General features: G+C 41.2%; 3 protein-coding genes across 5 annotated transcripts in view; 2 read left to right on the forward strand and 1 right to left on the reverse strand.

Annotated features, from left to right (window-relative positions):
• psmc6 (proteasome 26S subunit, ATPase 6) lies at nucleotides 1-8,727 on the forward strand. Its single transcript, XM_058068800.1, has 14 exons — nucleotides 1-150; nucleotides 577-656; nucleotides 1,561-1,600; nucleotides 1,692-1,744; nucleotides 2,486-2,553; nucleotides 2,678-2,792; nucleotides 3,741-3,828; nucleotides 5,071-5,132; nucleotides 5,207-5,330; nucleotides 5,846-5,907; nucleotides 7,424-7,544; nucleotides 7,610-7,690; nucleotides 7,874-7,945; nucleotides 8,396-8,727. The coding sequence occupies exons 1-14, from the start codon at nucleotides 66-68 to the stop codon at nucleotides 8,512-8,514; spliced, it is 1,170 nt and encodes a 389-aa protein (XP_057924783.1). The 5' UTR covers nucleotides 1-65; the 3' UTR covers nucleotides 8,515-8,727.
• cgrrf1 (cell growth regulator with ring finger domain 1) lies at nucleotides 7,342-12,905 on the reverse strand. Of its 3 annotated transcripts, none has more exons than XM_058068829.1 (6): nucleotides 12,594-12,905; nucleotides 10,864-10,997; nucleotides 10,607-10,784; nucleotides 9,787-9,934; nucleotides 9,619-9,726; nucleotides 7,342-9,215 (listed from the first exon to the last, which is right to left on the reverse strand). In XM_058068829.1, the coding sequence occupies exons 2-6, from the start codon at nucleotides 10,922-10,924 to the stop codon at nucleotides 8,958-8,960; spliced, it is 753 nt and encodes a 250-aa protein (XP_057924812.1). In that variant the 5' UTR covers nucleotides 10,925-10,997; nucleotides 12,594-12,905; the 3' UTR covers nucleotides 7,342-8,957. The 3 variants fall into 3 exon arrangements, with proteins under 3 accessions (XP_057924812.1, XP_057924804.1, XP_057924795.1); XM_058068821.1 differs by lacking the exon at nucleotides 12,594-12,905 and adding an exon at nucleotides 11,826-12,271; XM_058068812.1 differs by lacking the exon at nucleotides 12,594-12,905 and adding an exon at nucleotides 11,565-11,771.
• ddhd1b (DDHD domain containing 1b) overlaps nucleotides 12,144-15,188 on the forward strand; it is a 27,683-nt gene continuing 24,638 nt past the window's right edge. Inside the window, exons 1-3 of the mRNA XM_058068789.1 lie at nucleotides 12,144-13,083; nucleotides 14,063-14,239; nucleotides 14,368-14,496. Coding sequence (XP_057924772.1) covers nucleotides 12,435-13,083; nucleotides 14,063-14,239; nucleotides 14,368-14,496 — 955 coding nt within the window. The 5' untranslated portion in view covers nucleotides 12,144-12,434. The remainder of the gene's footprint in view (nucleotides 13,084-14,062; nucleotides 14,240-14,367; nucleotides 14,497-15,188) is intronic.

A 15,188-nucleotide genomic window follows, 5' to 3' on the forward strand; every position in this document is an offset into this window, starting at 1 on the left:
GATGCAAACCGAACATACACACAAAGAAGAAGCAGCGGCTGTTCCCCATAATTCACTGCAGCAGTATGGCGGACAACAGGGAGAGAGCCCTGCAAGATTACCGGAAAAAATTGCTTGAACACAAAGAAGTAGACGGGCGGTTAAAAGAACGTAAGATGAAATGGAACTTATACTTAAACATTTAGGGATGTTGACATACTATTTGTTGAGTTTATATTAATTGTATGAGAATAACTAGGATCTGTTAGCCGGCTGGCTAGCTAGTGCTTTGTCATGCAGTGAGCATCCTCGTTCATTTGAATGGAAGTACAGGTGCTAACTTAGCTAACTAGCTGCAGTCGACAAACCAACATACGCGGATTGTAATGATTAATTTATTGATTAAACATGGACAGGTACATCCATGTACTGCAAACATGTAGATACCGGAGCTAGCGTCACTTGTTGTAGTTGCTGCTAACTGGCTAGCGAATTCCTGTACATGAAGGTGTGTTGGTAACAGTTGTGTTAAATATTATCAGTTAGTTTGCTGCTGAGTTACACTACAATTTAAGAATGGAACACAATTATTTCCAGTGAGAGAGCAACTGCGAGAACAAACCAAACAGTATGAGAAGTCCGAGAACGACCTGAAGGCTCTGCAGAGTGTTGGCCAGGTAAGAATCCGGTTAGTACTTGTTGACATTTAAAAACTAGACCCCCTTCACGGCTTATATGCGAAGCTGTCATGTTAGCAGTTTATCGGGGTACGTTTGGCTGATATGTATCACCTCATGGAGAGTTGAAGCACTATAGGAGTCGGATCAAATGTCAAAGCTAAATAGGATACATGTTGCAAATACCTGTTTGGAAAGACCAGTCAGAGATGACTGGAGCTCTGCCACTGTGCAGTGCTTCACTCGGTATAAGAAACACCACATTCACCTTTTCCACAACCAATTTAAAAAAAATGTTGTTTTGTTCATTTCTCATAGTATTACAACTTAAAAAAATAACTTACAAAAAATGTTTCAACACTGTGCTACAAAAATGACATACATTTTTCCTTACATTATTACAGGTTTGTGAAAAATTGATGTTTTTTCTTCTTAAAATATGAGTTTTCTTACTATTTAAACTCTATTCACATAAAACTATAGATTTTCCCATTTTTACTATTTCAACTTGTAAATTTTCTTCTCACAATTTTATGATATTATTGCCATAATATTTTGACTTAAAAGTTTTCAATTTGTTTTATCCCTCCCATATAACGCCTTTAAAAAAAATCCTGTAAAAAAACTGCACACGAAAATGCCATAAATTATAATTTTTCACGAATAAATGTGTTCATGGCTGTCCCTCACATATATTCAGTGTATGCGAACATGCTTGGACACACAGAGAAGCCCAGCAATTCACATTCAAGTTGTTATGATATGCTATACATGAAATGAGTGGCTAAATGTTGCCAATCATTAGCTAATAGCAAACACAACAAATGCCACAGTTAAAATGGTCAGTCATGCATTATGGATGAAAACCTTGTCTCCTGACCACTGGATGCTTCAATTTCCGCAGATTGTTGGAGAAGTCCTCAAGCAACTGACAGAAGAGAAATGTAAGTGTATTTCTTTACATGTAATTTCCGAATGTTTACCAGACGTTCGTTCAGTCAGTCATGTGACGCTAATGTGTGTTTCGCATTGCAGTCATAGTCAAGGCCACAAATGGTCCTCGATACGTGGTTGGATGCCGCAGACAGGTAGGTTGGACACATCTTTGCATTGCAGGGATGTAATTAGTATACGGTTTTATATTGTTAAACTGTATATTTTAGGGCTCAATACCGATATTACAGCCTTGACTGTCGACCAATAGCCATATGAGTCCGATATCACCACAAATCATGCAAACTTTAATGACTAATTTGTATTTTTCCCGTGTGATGCTGCTTCAAATGATCGATGAGGCTGCTCTTATTAAACTTCCCCATTCCTGTGCCAACACAGGAAACTTGTACATGACAAGTTTTAGAGCATGCAACCTTCTAAATGTTCTTTTACATGAGATAACACCCCATATAGTCACCATTACAGTCCTTTTACCAACATGGTAGACATGATCAGAGAAAATAAGACATAAATGAGACTGATGCTTGCGTGTGTTGCTGTAAATGTGTTTGGTGACATGGACAGGAAGGGATGTTGTGGGTTCAGAGTCAAGGTTTAACCTGACATTATTGTGCCTGATTTGAGATCATGCAAACCTGCAATAAAGGCCTGTTGTTCTGGTCATCAGGTTCAATAGAAAATTGTAAAAGAAAAAAATAATAACTTACAATATTGATATTTGTATTATGTTCATCCATTGTAGACTGTCACATGGGGAAAACCGATTCTGTATATTACTGTGCTTTTTAAATTGACATTAATTAACCTTTGATTTAAGAAAGTTCTAAATGAATATTCATCATTGGTGTAATTGAGTGAATCCTATCATGCAGTTGGACAAGTTGCAATTAAAGCCTGGTACCCGAGTGGCGTTGGACATGACTACGCTTACCATCATGAGGTAGGCTGGACATTATTACTTCACTATCATACCGATTAATACACTTTCTTATGTCACAATACAGTATTGGGTAGAATTCCAAAAGTCTTGAGTTGATTGACGTGTTAGAATTATTTCTGCGAAGGTATCTGCCACGAGAAGTGGACCCCCTGGTGTACAACATGTCCCACGAGGACCCCGGCAGTGTCTCCTACTCTGAAATTGGCGGCTTGTCTGAACAGATTCGTGAGCTGAGAGAGGTAATAATCAGGGACACAACAAGCTAGACTTTACATTACACTACATTGGTTTATCTGCGAGAAGGATATTTTAGTCTTCTTTGTAATTAATTACACTAAAATGGCAGACCTCAGTTTGGATCCGTACCCAGTGATGGCCCTTTATTGACCTTTGACCAATTAAAGTGAACATATAGCCATGCTCGCAGACTGATCACAGTGGCAGTTTGCCGGCGTTATTCCTCCTGTTACTGTGGTTAATGTGACAGCAAACATGGTGACCTCACTCAAAATGAGCCAATGAAATTGTTTTACTTGCCGGGAACCATCCAGCCGTCTATTTTCAATGCTGCTAATCTTCGAACAGAACCATGGTTTGCTCTCAACTAGAAGTTGATCGAGAAAAGCCGCATTTCAAAGTGAAAGGATGGACCAATATGTCTTCATTCTTCCAGAATCCAGTGTCTCACGTGCTCTGAAATTGTAGCGCCCGGTATGAAAAATCTGCACAAGTCATAGCTTTTTTTGTTAAAGAGACACTTGTGCCATTATTTGATCTTTTTTTTCACAAAACCGATGCAGTTTGAACTTAAAAATAGACCTCATGTGTTCATTTATTTTCTGTACAGTTTTCTTTTAAATGTAATTTAGGTGTAGGGTTGCTGTAAGATATGTCTTTATTCGTCCCTCAGTGGTGAAATTTGTAATTGTAGGGCCATGGTTCTCAATGACTTGTATTTGTTATTGATGTCATTTTGTTTTATTTTTTAGTGTTTGAAGTCATTTAAATAGAATTGTATTATTTGTATGCTTTATGAAGTTATTTTAAATTTGTATTGATTTCTGACATAAAAAAACAAAATGTAATTACTTAAAGGTGTGGCGGGTGAAGCCCAATGAAACTTTGAGGCTTTCCTTCAAATTCCTTCCTGATCCAATGCTTTAGTGGTGTGGTTGATGTTGTTGTAGGTGATTGAGCTGCCCTTGACCAACCCTGAGCTCTTCCAGAGGGTCGGAATCATCCCCCCCAAAGGCTGCTTGCTCTATGGACCCCCGGGTGAGAAATCAAACCATTATGTTGATCATGGCAGCCAAGGCAACCTGCATGAGTTGCTGCAGAAGCATCACAAGCACACACACCTGGTGACCTGGTATTCTGTTTGTTTTCTGATTTTAAAACTGTAAATATTCTCAATTTTCATATTTTGTACGTCAATCCTGAGCCATCCATGACAGTAGACCTATTGTATGTGTGTTTTAGACAAAAAACAGATATTGACAGATGTGTTGTGACATGGATTAGTTCCAGCTGCAGTAACACTCCCCTTCTCTTTAAGTTGTGGTTGCTCACACAATGAATGTCAAAAAGAACAGCAAAAATAGGAAAATTACAGTAAGGAAACATAATGCAATGAGAAAAAGCTGAAATGTTGATAACCAATTACAAAGTCGTCCCTCACCCCGTACGCTTCAAACATTCCTCCCTCTATCGGAGTTTTTGAAAAATGAACTCATTAATTAATGAACATTTAAGCAATTGTTACATATTCTTGGCCTAAATTAAGCATTTCCAAGCATAACAATGTCCTAAATGAACTAAAATACAAATAAAGATTAAGGCAATACAAAATGATTTATCTGACAACAGGCACAGTCATAACATACTAACTAACCCTAACCCATAATAACAATGGTCATTGTCACCATAATAATAACACGGGCTACTGCTGTGACTGTACTCCAGAAAAAAACTCAATCTGAAACCCCAACTTCACTTCCTGTTCACACGCCCAGAAGACATTTATTGAAACATGCTTGAGCACAAGTCTTATTTTGCATGGTTTGATGGCCATGAAAACGGTCCTAAATCTGTGTGTAATGCCCCCCCCCCCCCCCCCCCCCCCCCCCCGTGAGCAATGTTTGTGTTAGCCAGCAATTGCCACCAAATTCATTAAAATTAGAGACAGAGAGAATTAGAGAGGAGCTTGAAGAATTCCTCCAGTAGAGTTTGTTTCATAGGATCTGTCATTAAATGGCTTATATTCTCTTGATTATATCTACTATATTGAGTAAAGGTGACTATAGGGGTGTTATATTGTCTAAAAGGCTCTGATAATGTAAAAAAATATATATATTAGAAAGTTAACAGGTTTTGTATACTCTAACTACAAAAATATTCTATTCATTGATATTGAACCGTATTTCGCGGAAATTAATTTATCTGAAACCAATTAAGCACCATAGATGATTGAATACGGTACTCATAACATTTCTTTAAGGCTGATGGTTTTCTCTACAGGGACTGGGAAGACTCTACTGGCCAGAGCGGTCGCAAGTCAGCTGGACTGTAATTTCCTCAAGGTGAGTGGACTGATAAATGTCACTTTGTTTTCCTAGAGTGACTTGGCTAACATTAGCGTGTGTACCCTCTGCAGGTGGTGTCCAGCTCCATTGTAGACAAATACATCGGTGAGAGCGCCAGGCTCATCAGAGAGATGTTCAACTATGCCAGGGACCATCAGCCTTGTATCATCTTTATGGATGAGATTGACGCCATTGGTGAGTGACACTTTTACACACAGAGAAACAGTACATCTGCCATTGAAATGTGCCTTTTACACAGAATCCAGCAAAGTGTGCCCACTTTCCACCACACTCAAATGTGTTCCAAGGTCTATTTGTCACATATATTGCAGTAAGGGATGATGTTATTGGACAATGTTGGCATATAACATGCATATGATATCAATATACTGATCACATTTATGCAGTATGGTGGATATATTGATATGAATATGATATATTGTGCCAATACATTATAAATGTCCCAATCCGATATTAAGGATCGTGATCGGCTTGCCTTTGAAGACTGTATAACATCGGCATCCGCCACAAGATCGTCCCGATCCGGTTGCCGTATCACGTTCGTAACTCTGGGCCAAACTCCAACCTGCGTTAACTTTGACAGCCCTACTTATTATTATTTATAATAAGGATCAGCATCAGAAGTGAAAATATTTTGTATCAAGACGTCCCTGCAATACATTGTCATGTTTGTATTGTGTACCTTCTAGGTGGTCGGCGTTTCTCCGAGGGAACGTCTGCTGACAGGGAGATCCAAAGGACTTTGATGGAGGTTTGTAATACAGAATTTAGCATACTATTTCACACAGCAGCAAGCATGTACACATGCTAATGTTCATTATCAGTGTTGCTGCATGTTTGTGGAACCATTTACTGGGACCATGTCCACATGAATACACACAGGCTGTGTTCGAAACCGCGTACTTACTACTACATACGTCCATGTCCATACTATTCACACCGCATACCCAATCCATCAGACAGTATGCAAAGCGTTTACACTACAGGTACTACATGACAACCCACAATGCATTGCGCCCCATCAGAGCCGAAGTCGACAGGCTGAAGCTGATTTCACCTTAGCTCTAAACTCTTTAAATACATCACTTTATTGAGATTTTTTAAAATTAGTCGAGGAAGTGGCCGTTTAGATCCCGAGTGTGCCATTTATTTGTCCAAATACTAACCGTTTACAATTTCTTTCAGACGAATTCAGCAAAATTTAAGCTAGCTAGTGAGCAACGCACTTCTGGTTATTTTCACAAAAATAAAACACCCCCTTACTTTTCTCATGCAAAAAAGCATAGTGATCAATCACTGCTTTTACTCACTGAAAACAAGCGAACCAACTCGCAATATATCCTGCTCGACACCGCCGTTTGGACTGATCTCGTCCCGTTAACGGTATTTGACCAGTCATGATGCCTTACTGGCATCATACCGGAGTCTTGTCTGCTATGACGAAGCTCGGTCCGCCGTCTTCGGTACATCATGGTCGCCATCGACTTGGGCTTGTTGTCAGATGTAAGTTATATTTATTTTTTTAAACTTTCTTAATAAATGTAAATCCAATGAGACATTGCTAACATAACATAAAAAATATATCTAACCTTACTCAGCTTGGTAATTCTACAGAACTAAGAAACAAAGTCACAAAAGTCATTGTGTTCATTAAAACGAATAAATAAAGTGACCAATAATGTGTAATAAATGTATAATAAAAACTTTACAGGTCTTCATCTGATATGTCTAAATATTACCCAACCGCACACAAGCCGTCAAATCACTAAAATACTTCGCAATTTACTCACATTTGTATGCTTCTCTTGGTGGTGCGTCCATACTGCTGCTCAGTGTTCAGCCGTTTTTTTTTTCTTGCGGCCACGTCGCGTTGCGTCCTGGCTAATTTGGGTATGAGTAGTAAGCTGACGATACATACTCAACATTTCTGGCGAATGCAGTATGCATCCGGGAACTTCTCGCATATTGCCAGTGTAGACACACTGCATACTCAAAGAGTTAGTATGAGTAGTAGGTGGTATGCGGTTTCGAACACAGCTGTACTTTAGAGAAAGGTGTATGTTTAGCCATCTCACTCCAGCCAGAATAGAGATTATTAAAGTTTGTGATAAGAAATGTGCCACATATGTCTGTTTACATGTATTTAATGGGTGCTGCAATAACGACACTTAGAAGTGTGTTAGCGGGATGAGAATATGTATTTATTATTGTTTGAGGGAATATTGTGATGATCGATTTTATGTAATGCCGTGCGTCGTGTGTGTCAGCTGCTCAACCAGATGGACGGCTTTGACACGCTGCATCGGGTCAAGATGATCATGGCAACCAACAGACCAGACACTCTGGACCCCGCCCTCCTGCGACCTGGCCGACTAGACCGCAAAATTCGTAAGATCAGTTTGTGGTGATAGATATTTGTGGTATGATCCAATTCTAACAACGTCTGCATCCAGACATCGAACTGCCAAATGAACAAGCTCGCCTGGACATCCTAAAGATCCACTCCAGTCCCATCACCAAGCATGGAGAAATAGGTCAGCTCATGTTGTCTTTACCTTGTGCTGATGCTCAACATACTGGTGTTACCTTCTTACCTCGTACCAGTGCTTACGGCTACGCTCAAGTTGGTTTGATTGTGCTAATGCTGACAGCTCCATTCATGCTGTCTTTGTACCTCATACTGATGAGACTGACAGCTTTGCCTTTTGTCTTTGCAGATTTTGAAGCCATTGTCAAGCTGTCGGACGGTTTCAATGGAGCTGATCTGAGAAATGTTTGCACAGAAGCAGGTATGACGTTCTACTCAATACCATCATCATCATATGCACAAAAACATTGAATAAAATCACGCCAGATTAATCAGAGCACAGAAAAACACGGACATCAGCTGGCTGGCCTTGCAAGGTGAATCTCACATATGATCGGTAAAGGACAGCTCCATAGCTAATAGTGTTTAGGTGACATGGGTCAGCACTCCTGATTCTGAAGGCCCTGGGCAGATTATATTGATGGGGCAACACATAGAAGCTGAAATCTGATAGGACAAAAAAAAGTAACATTCACCCCTGGAAGCAGTGCAGCTACTAAATGAATACAACTTCACGGAACAAATACTAGAATTGAAGTTGTAAATATAGGTCTGTGTCTCTGACGGTGCTTAGGCCAGCAGAGAAGGCCCTGTTGGCCCTGACTCCACACCACTGCTTGTACGTGCGTGTGATACATGTGCTGGTTTGCAGGGTTGTTTGCCATCCGTTCTGACAGAGAGTACGTCACTCAAGAGGATTTCATGAAAGCCGTGCGAAAGGTTGCCGATTCCAAGAAGCTGGAGTCCAAGCTGGACTACAAGCCTGTATAGATGTAGATACATGTTCCCATGACTTTCATATGTTTGCTGTGATGTAAGGCCACAAGAAAAAGTGTATTCTCTGTTTGTGGGAGCAGAATTTGGAAAAAATTGATTGTAGTTTCTGCCAAACGTTAGCCTGACTGCCCCCAGTACTTCACTACTTGTCCCACAACACTTGTATAAAAAAACTTCAATTTATGGCAATAAACCATTCTACTCAAATGCTGTTTCATCACAAATACACTTACCCGCTAACGACAGCCATTTTACTTGTAAAGGTCCAGTCTGTTCATACTGCAGTATTATATTCTAACAATAAATCACTCTATTATGAAATACTTTATACAATACTGGAAAAGAAGTAGGATATTATCTGAAAGTTGAACAGGTACGAAGCTGCCAAAGCTTTAAAGGTTGATGATATTGTGTTGACTTGACTTTGCTGCATGATGTCACAGCGTGAGGGCAAAGGATTCCACAATAAAAGCCCTACAGATGGGGCAGTGCTGGAAGCGGGAGCCGCAGCTGTTGCATACACACGCGTGTCTGCAGGGCAGCAGGACTCTGTTGATACACGCATTCTGGCACACCACACAGTCTCTGACACGCCCCCCACGCCAGTCTTCATCCTCCGGCACCCTGCTGGCCTCCTCAGCACCGGGGAGGTCCAGGTCAGAGTTCACCCCGCTGTCAGCTGACATGAAGAGAGGCTGGACCAGCAAATGAACAAACATTTCATTTTCAGATTTTGTTATTTCATCACACAAGAAAGGCAGTGTTGGGTCAACTACTTAGTCAAACAATGAAAAAGTTATAGGTAGGTACTTTACATGTAATGGTATTGCTAAGTCAATGAAAAAGTTATAGGTAGGTACTTTACATGTAATGTATTGCTAAGTCAATGAAAAAGTTATAGGTAGGTACTTTACATGTAATGGTATTGCTAAGTCAAACAATGAAAAAGTTATAGGTACTTTACATGTAATGGTATTGGTAACAAAAACCATAAACAATTTGGGGCAAATTACTTAGTTACCAGTTACTGTAGTAGGGAAATCATGTTGCATATATTTCCCCCGTACTCGGGTACGTAATAAGAAGTAGCTTTAGTACCTTTAACTCGTACATGTTCCCCTGTGAGGTGAGGAGGAACTGGAAGAGGATCCTTGCAGACATCTTGTGTTTATGGTCCGGTACGTGAACAACCGTCACATTGGCGACCTGCGACAACACAACAACGTGTTCATGTTGCCAAATGACTTGTCATGCTGCAGAACTGACAAAGTTGTAGGAGTCTCGGGCTTCTTGTTGTGCCAGCGTCAGCACGGCCACCAGAGGGTAGCTTTGCCTGGGCAACGGACCCAAATCTGTAATTCCCAGATCAGCTGGAATGCATGTATGCCGTTCCTCTCCGTCTTCACTGCCCACACTGCCACACTTGGTCAAAGAACCAAACACCCAATACAGGAGGCATGCATACCATATACTGTACTAAATATGTACTCTATGCCTGTGTGTACAGTATATACATATATATTTACTGTACTGTACAGCAGGCGTGGTCAAAATGACATCTGGGGCCATTGGCACGTTCTAAAATTATAACTGAACAAAGTACCAATATTATTGTATTATTATTATATAATAGTCATTTTAATAGCATTAAATGTTTTTTTTAACATGGCAACAAAACAAAGTTAGATTGCAGAAACGTTCCCCCTCCGCCGGTGCTGAGGAGCACAATGCTTGAAGTTCATACTAATAATATCCATCTTCTATGCCGCTCATCCTCATTAGGATTGCGGGGTATGCTGGAGCCTATCCCAGCTGTCAGGGTACATATATTCATATCTAATTCCTGACAAGAGCTTTTAGGTATTGGATTTTGCAGCACCAACATTTTTATCACCAATCTTGGACTTGGAAGTGCTCACAAGCGCCGTGAGCACTATTGTTGCTGTGCTAGCATTTCCAAAATAATAGACAATAAGTACAGAAGGAATTTTGCAGCATAAGAGGCTAAAAATTGCGACTCAAGCACAATCTTATCCACACTACAAGTCAGTGTGTATATTTATTTTTAGACATGAAAAAAGGATACTAGAAGCTCTGCTTGTGGAGATAGAAAGGATGCAGGGCTTCCTGGAAATGTTGGGGTGTACCGAGCCTGGAGCCCCCCTGGGCGGCGTGCAGGGCACGCTGCAGGGCACTGACCTCACAGCCCCAGAAACAGCTGAGGACACAGGGCTCCAAACAACACGGCTTCAGCTTCACGCCATCTGGAAGGTGGACATGGATGTTAACTTGATCAAGGAGTAAAACGACTAATAAGATCATGTTGGTTTTCTTTATTCTTACCTGCGACTGATGCACGTCCTGAGCCCATCACCAGGGAAAAGGGGTTGCTCACCTGAACCATTTGCTTTTCGGGGGTTGGTAGGAACTCTGTATCATCAGAACTACGTAGGATCACTGGGACGTCAAAGCCAAACCTGAAAGAGTCAAAGAAATATCTGAGCAAACACGGATATTGCTGCCGTAATGTGTTTGGTGCTCGTGGAGCTGAGTGGAGGGTGGACAGGAAGTGTGTCGGGGGTTCAGAGTTCAGTTTCATCTTGTTGTGGGTGCAAAAGTAGCCCGTGTTAGGGATAATTATTCCTGAGATCATTCAAATCTGCAATACAAGCCTGTTGGTATGGCAATCAAATCTGGCGCTTGTGTGTCTCGCAACATTACAGTAACATTACTGGTCCCCAGTAGAGATCATCACAACATCTTTGAATGTGTATTCTGAATGCCTTCTATTCATATTTTACTTCATTTAGCCATTTTTTACCTATTATAGGCCGTATCCAACCACGAAACAGCATGACTTATTAATATATATTTTTTTTAAAAACATCATAACTGACTGTATGATGTCAATGACTGTACAATATTGATTTGTCCGATCAAAAGCCTGTAAATGGCGTTTCAAATTAAATTAGAATAAACAGCGTGATGTGAAGTTCAATATAAAATGGCACCAATACTAATATTTACATTAAAATATGACCTACCAGCCAAGCACCATGGCGGCGGTAACAAGAAAACACAGTGAAACCACGCTAATATAAAAAAGTGGCGAGTACTCATACAATGTAACTAGGAAAACTCCTGCCATGTCCTATCAACGATGCACTACAGTGGAAACATCTTCCGCACCGCTAATACTAGAAAAGGACAGCTCATGGCCGCCATGACAGGCACTTCCACTACAGTGGCTCTCGAGGTCCAAAACGCCGAATACGACCTAAAAGCAATTTAGAATAGAACCGTACCTGAATGACTGGACTTTCTTTAACGGGCAATGTATGTCCTACTATAATGTAATAATGTATAATGTACTGTAATGTAATAATTGTAAACGAAAATGTAGCACAAAATTAACCGCTATATTGTTAAAACACTGACTTTCAAAATACATGTCCATGAAAGTTGAAATACAGAAAAATACCGAAAACTATTTTTGCGAAAAGGTACCACGGAAAAATGGGGCAAAATGCGGTCGTTTCCCGGGGAGGTTGACATAGTATAATTGAAAAATGAATATCTCATTACTGGCTCTTTTATTTTGATGGGTCAAACAGGAACTTCTCTTGGTGTGGCGAGCGAGGATGAACGCTAAAACGCTAGCATCGCCCTTCATTATAACAAAAGTAACGTTGCTAGACCTTAAATATACAAAATGACAAATAATAGACTCATAACATGAGTATTTTTTATTTTATTGGAGTCTATTTTGTTTGAATTTCTTCCTATAATGTAAGCGAATGTCGTCAGGCGTTCCAGATGTTGCCAGCTGTATTTAGCTGCATGGAATTAGCTACACATGATTATAAATTCTAACATTTATGACATAACTGTGCGTGTATGTATATGTTAGAAGAATGAGCAACATGAAGGACAAAGCGAGCCTCCGCCAGCAGAGCTCAGAAAACAACTCGGTGAGTAGTAGTGAATGGGACATGGCGAACGACGTGTTCGACAACCCGATGGGAGCGGAACCGAGCTCAAGCGACGCCGTAGAATCCGGCGTGGACGCACACCTGCCGCTTCTACCCCAGGACGGGATGATACTGGGCCTGGCCGCGGACGAATATTCGGCTTCATCCTACCCGGACATCGACCAGGACTACACCGAGAGTGACGGCAACGTGACCCCCAAAAAACGAATCCGCTCCAACAGTTCTCGGCATCGGGGGGAGATCGTCACGGAACTGGGCCCGGAGGAAGTCCGGTGGTTTTACAAAGAGGACAAGCGGATCTGGAAGCCGTTCGTTGGACACGACTCTTTAAAAATCGAGACCGCCTATGTGCGGTTCTGTGAGCAGAATCCTGACAAGGTCAGACACCATTGTGATCCGGCCGAGGCCGACGGCAAAGACGCCGGGGAGGTCCAGTTCACGGAGAACGTGGTGGATGCGGGGTCCGGTTCAGAGGAGAGGGAACACATCAGTATGGATGCAGTGTGTGTCAGAGGAGGACTTTATGAAGTGGACATCCGAGACAAGGAATGCTATCCCGTTTACTGGAACCGTGAGCACACCATCATTTATGTCTTTACATTACAACATCCATCCATCCTTATCCTCACGGGGGTCGGGGGCATGCTGGAGCCTATCCCAGCTGTCCTCGGGCGAGAGGCGGGGTTTCATCCAAAAACCTAAAGTAGCCTAGCGGTCTCAAGATGGCATGCACATTCACGGCAGTGTTTCTCAACCTTTATTGAGCTAAGGTACATATTATACATGAAAACAAATAACATGAGAGACTTCTAGACTTGAAATAACACCCCTATAGTCACCTTAACACTCCTATTACCCAATATAGTAGATATCCATCTATTTTCTATGCCACTTATTCTCACTCCATTGTGTGTGTGTGTGTGGGGGGGGGGGGTTATCCCAGCTGACTTTGGCCGAGAGGCGGGGTATATACTGATGATAATAACTTTGAAAAAAAAAGTGCTTTACATTAAAAACAATCATTAATATAGTAGATATGAGTAGTGGCGTGAAATTATTAAAATGTTTAATCGGGATAATCAGTTTTCAAATAAATTAATCGTGATTAATCACCATGTCACTATGTCTGAAATATGCCCATTTTTACACTAGAAAGATAAATGACAGCGCAGTATTATATATTTGCATGCATTTTAAATTTTAGTGCGATTAAGAGATGGCTCACATGTCTGGAAATATATTTACCAAACATAGGTTTCTTTAATAGCAGAATATTTCAGTCAGTGTTATAATGAGCAATGTGGAGCTGCGTTCAAAGACACCACGTCATTTAAGTTGTACTTGCATGTTTTGAGTGTCTGGGATTTCCGAGCATACTTGAATGCAGCAAGTTCTACTTCCGCATTACAAAGTGCTTGATGAAAATATCCACTTATTGGTTTTGTTTGCATGTGGTTTTACTAGGGCTGGCAACCCATTAAAATATTTGATCGTGATTAGTTGTGTTTTTTGGACATTATGAATGTTAACGATCATATTGGATCATATAGAACAAGAGCGTATTCCTGTGATGAGGGGCCAGTGGTTCACGGATGGAACATGGCTTCCTTTGGAGGAGGATGAGAGTGACATGATAGAGCAGGAGCATCTTGGCCGTTTCCGGGGACAACAGATGAGGGATACCTATGAAATGGAGGCGGTGGCCACCACAGTGGACAGCAAAGATGGTAAGAAATGAAATATTTATATGTAGAAACAATTTCTTTCCTCATCAACCTGCCCTAGAAGTCATTTCTTGATACTTCTGTTAGGAGTTTTTTGTACCTAAAGTACTCAAAATATGATTTCCTGGCAGCCATTCACAGTGTGAAGCTGAACCGAAGCCACGTGGACTGGCACAGTGTGGACGAGGTGTACCTCTACAGTGACGCCACCACCTCCAAGATTGCACGAACCGTCACTCAGAAGCTGGGCTTTTCGAAAGGTACATTGTCAATGTTGTCATACAAGAACTATAAGTGTGGCGTGTTTCAATATTGTCATGCGTTACGATATGTGTCTCAGGGAAACCACCACGGATTATTCATTCATTCATTCATTTTCTACCGCTTATCCTCACGAGCGTCACGGGGGGTGCTGGAGCCTATCCCAGCTGTCTTCGGGCGAGAGGCGGGGTACACCCTGGACTGGTGGCCAGCCAATCACAGGGCACATATAGACAAACAACCATTCACACTCACATTCATACCTATGGACAATTTGGAGTGGCCAATTAACCTAGCATGTTTTTGGAATGTGGGAGGAAACCAGAGTACCCGGATTAGTATTAGATTAGCAGAAATTAGTATTGCATAAAATCAAAGTAAAGATCCTTAGTGTCCGGTTTCTGTTTTTTGTTTTGTGTTTGTTCCCCCTTTTTGTAGTTCCTCTCCAGATTCCGTCACTTCCGGTGTGAGGTGTGGCAACGAGGCACACCCACAGACGCTTTCCAATTGGTGGTATATGCTACTTCGTATTATGCCAAGAACTGACAGTGCCTTCTCAGCTGCCTCCAGTGCAATTCCAGTATTCCTATTCCTGTTTTTGTATCGTCCCATTGCCAGCCTCGTTGCTTGGCTCCAGCAGCCCCTTTGGTCAAAGCTTCATTTTCTTTGGAGGCCCTACTAATCTTTCACT

This window comes from Doryrhamphus excisus, chromosome 1 (genome assembly GCF_030265055.1).
Source record: "Doryrhamphus excisus isolate RoL2022-K1 chromosome 1, RoL_Dexc_1.0, whole genome shotgun sequence".
In the NCBI taxonomy this organism is placed as follows: domain Eukaryota; kingdom Metazoa; phylum Chordata; class Actinopteri; order Syngnathiformes; family Syngnathidae; genus Doryrhamphus; species Doryrhamphus excisus.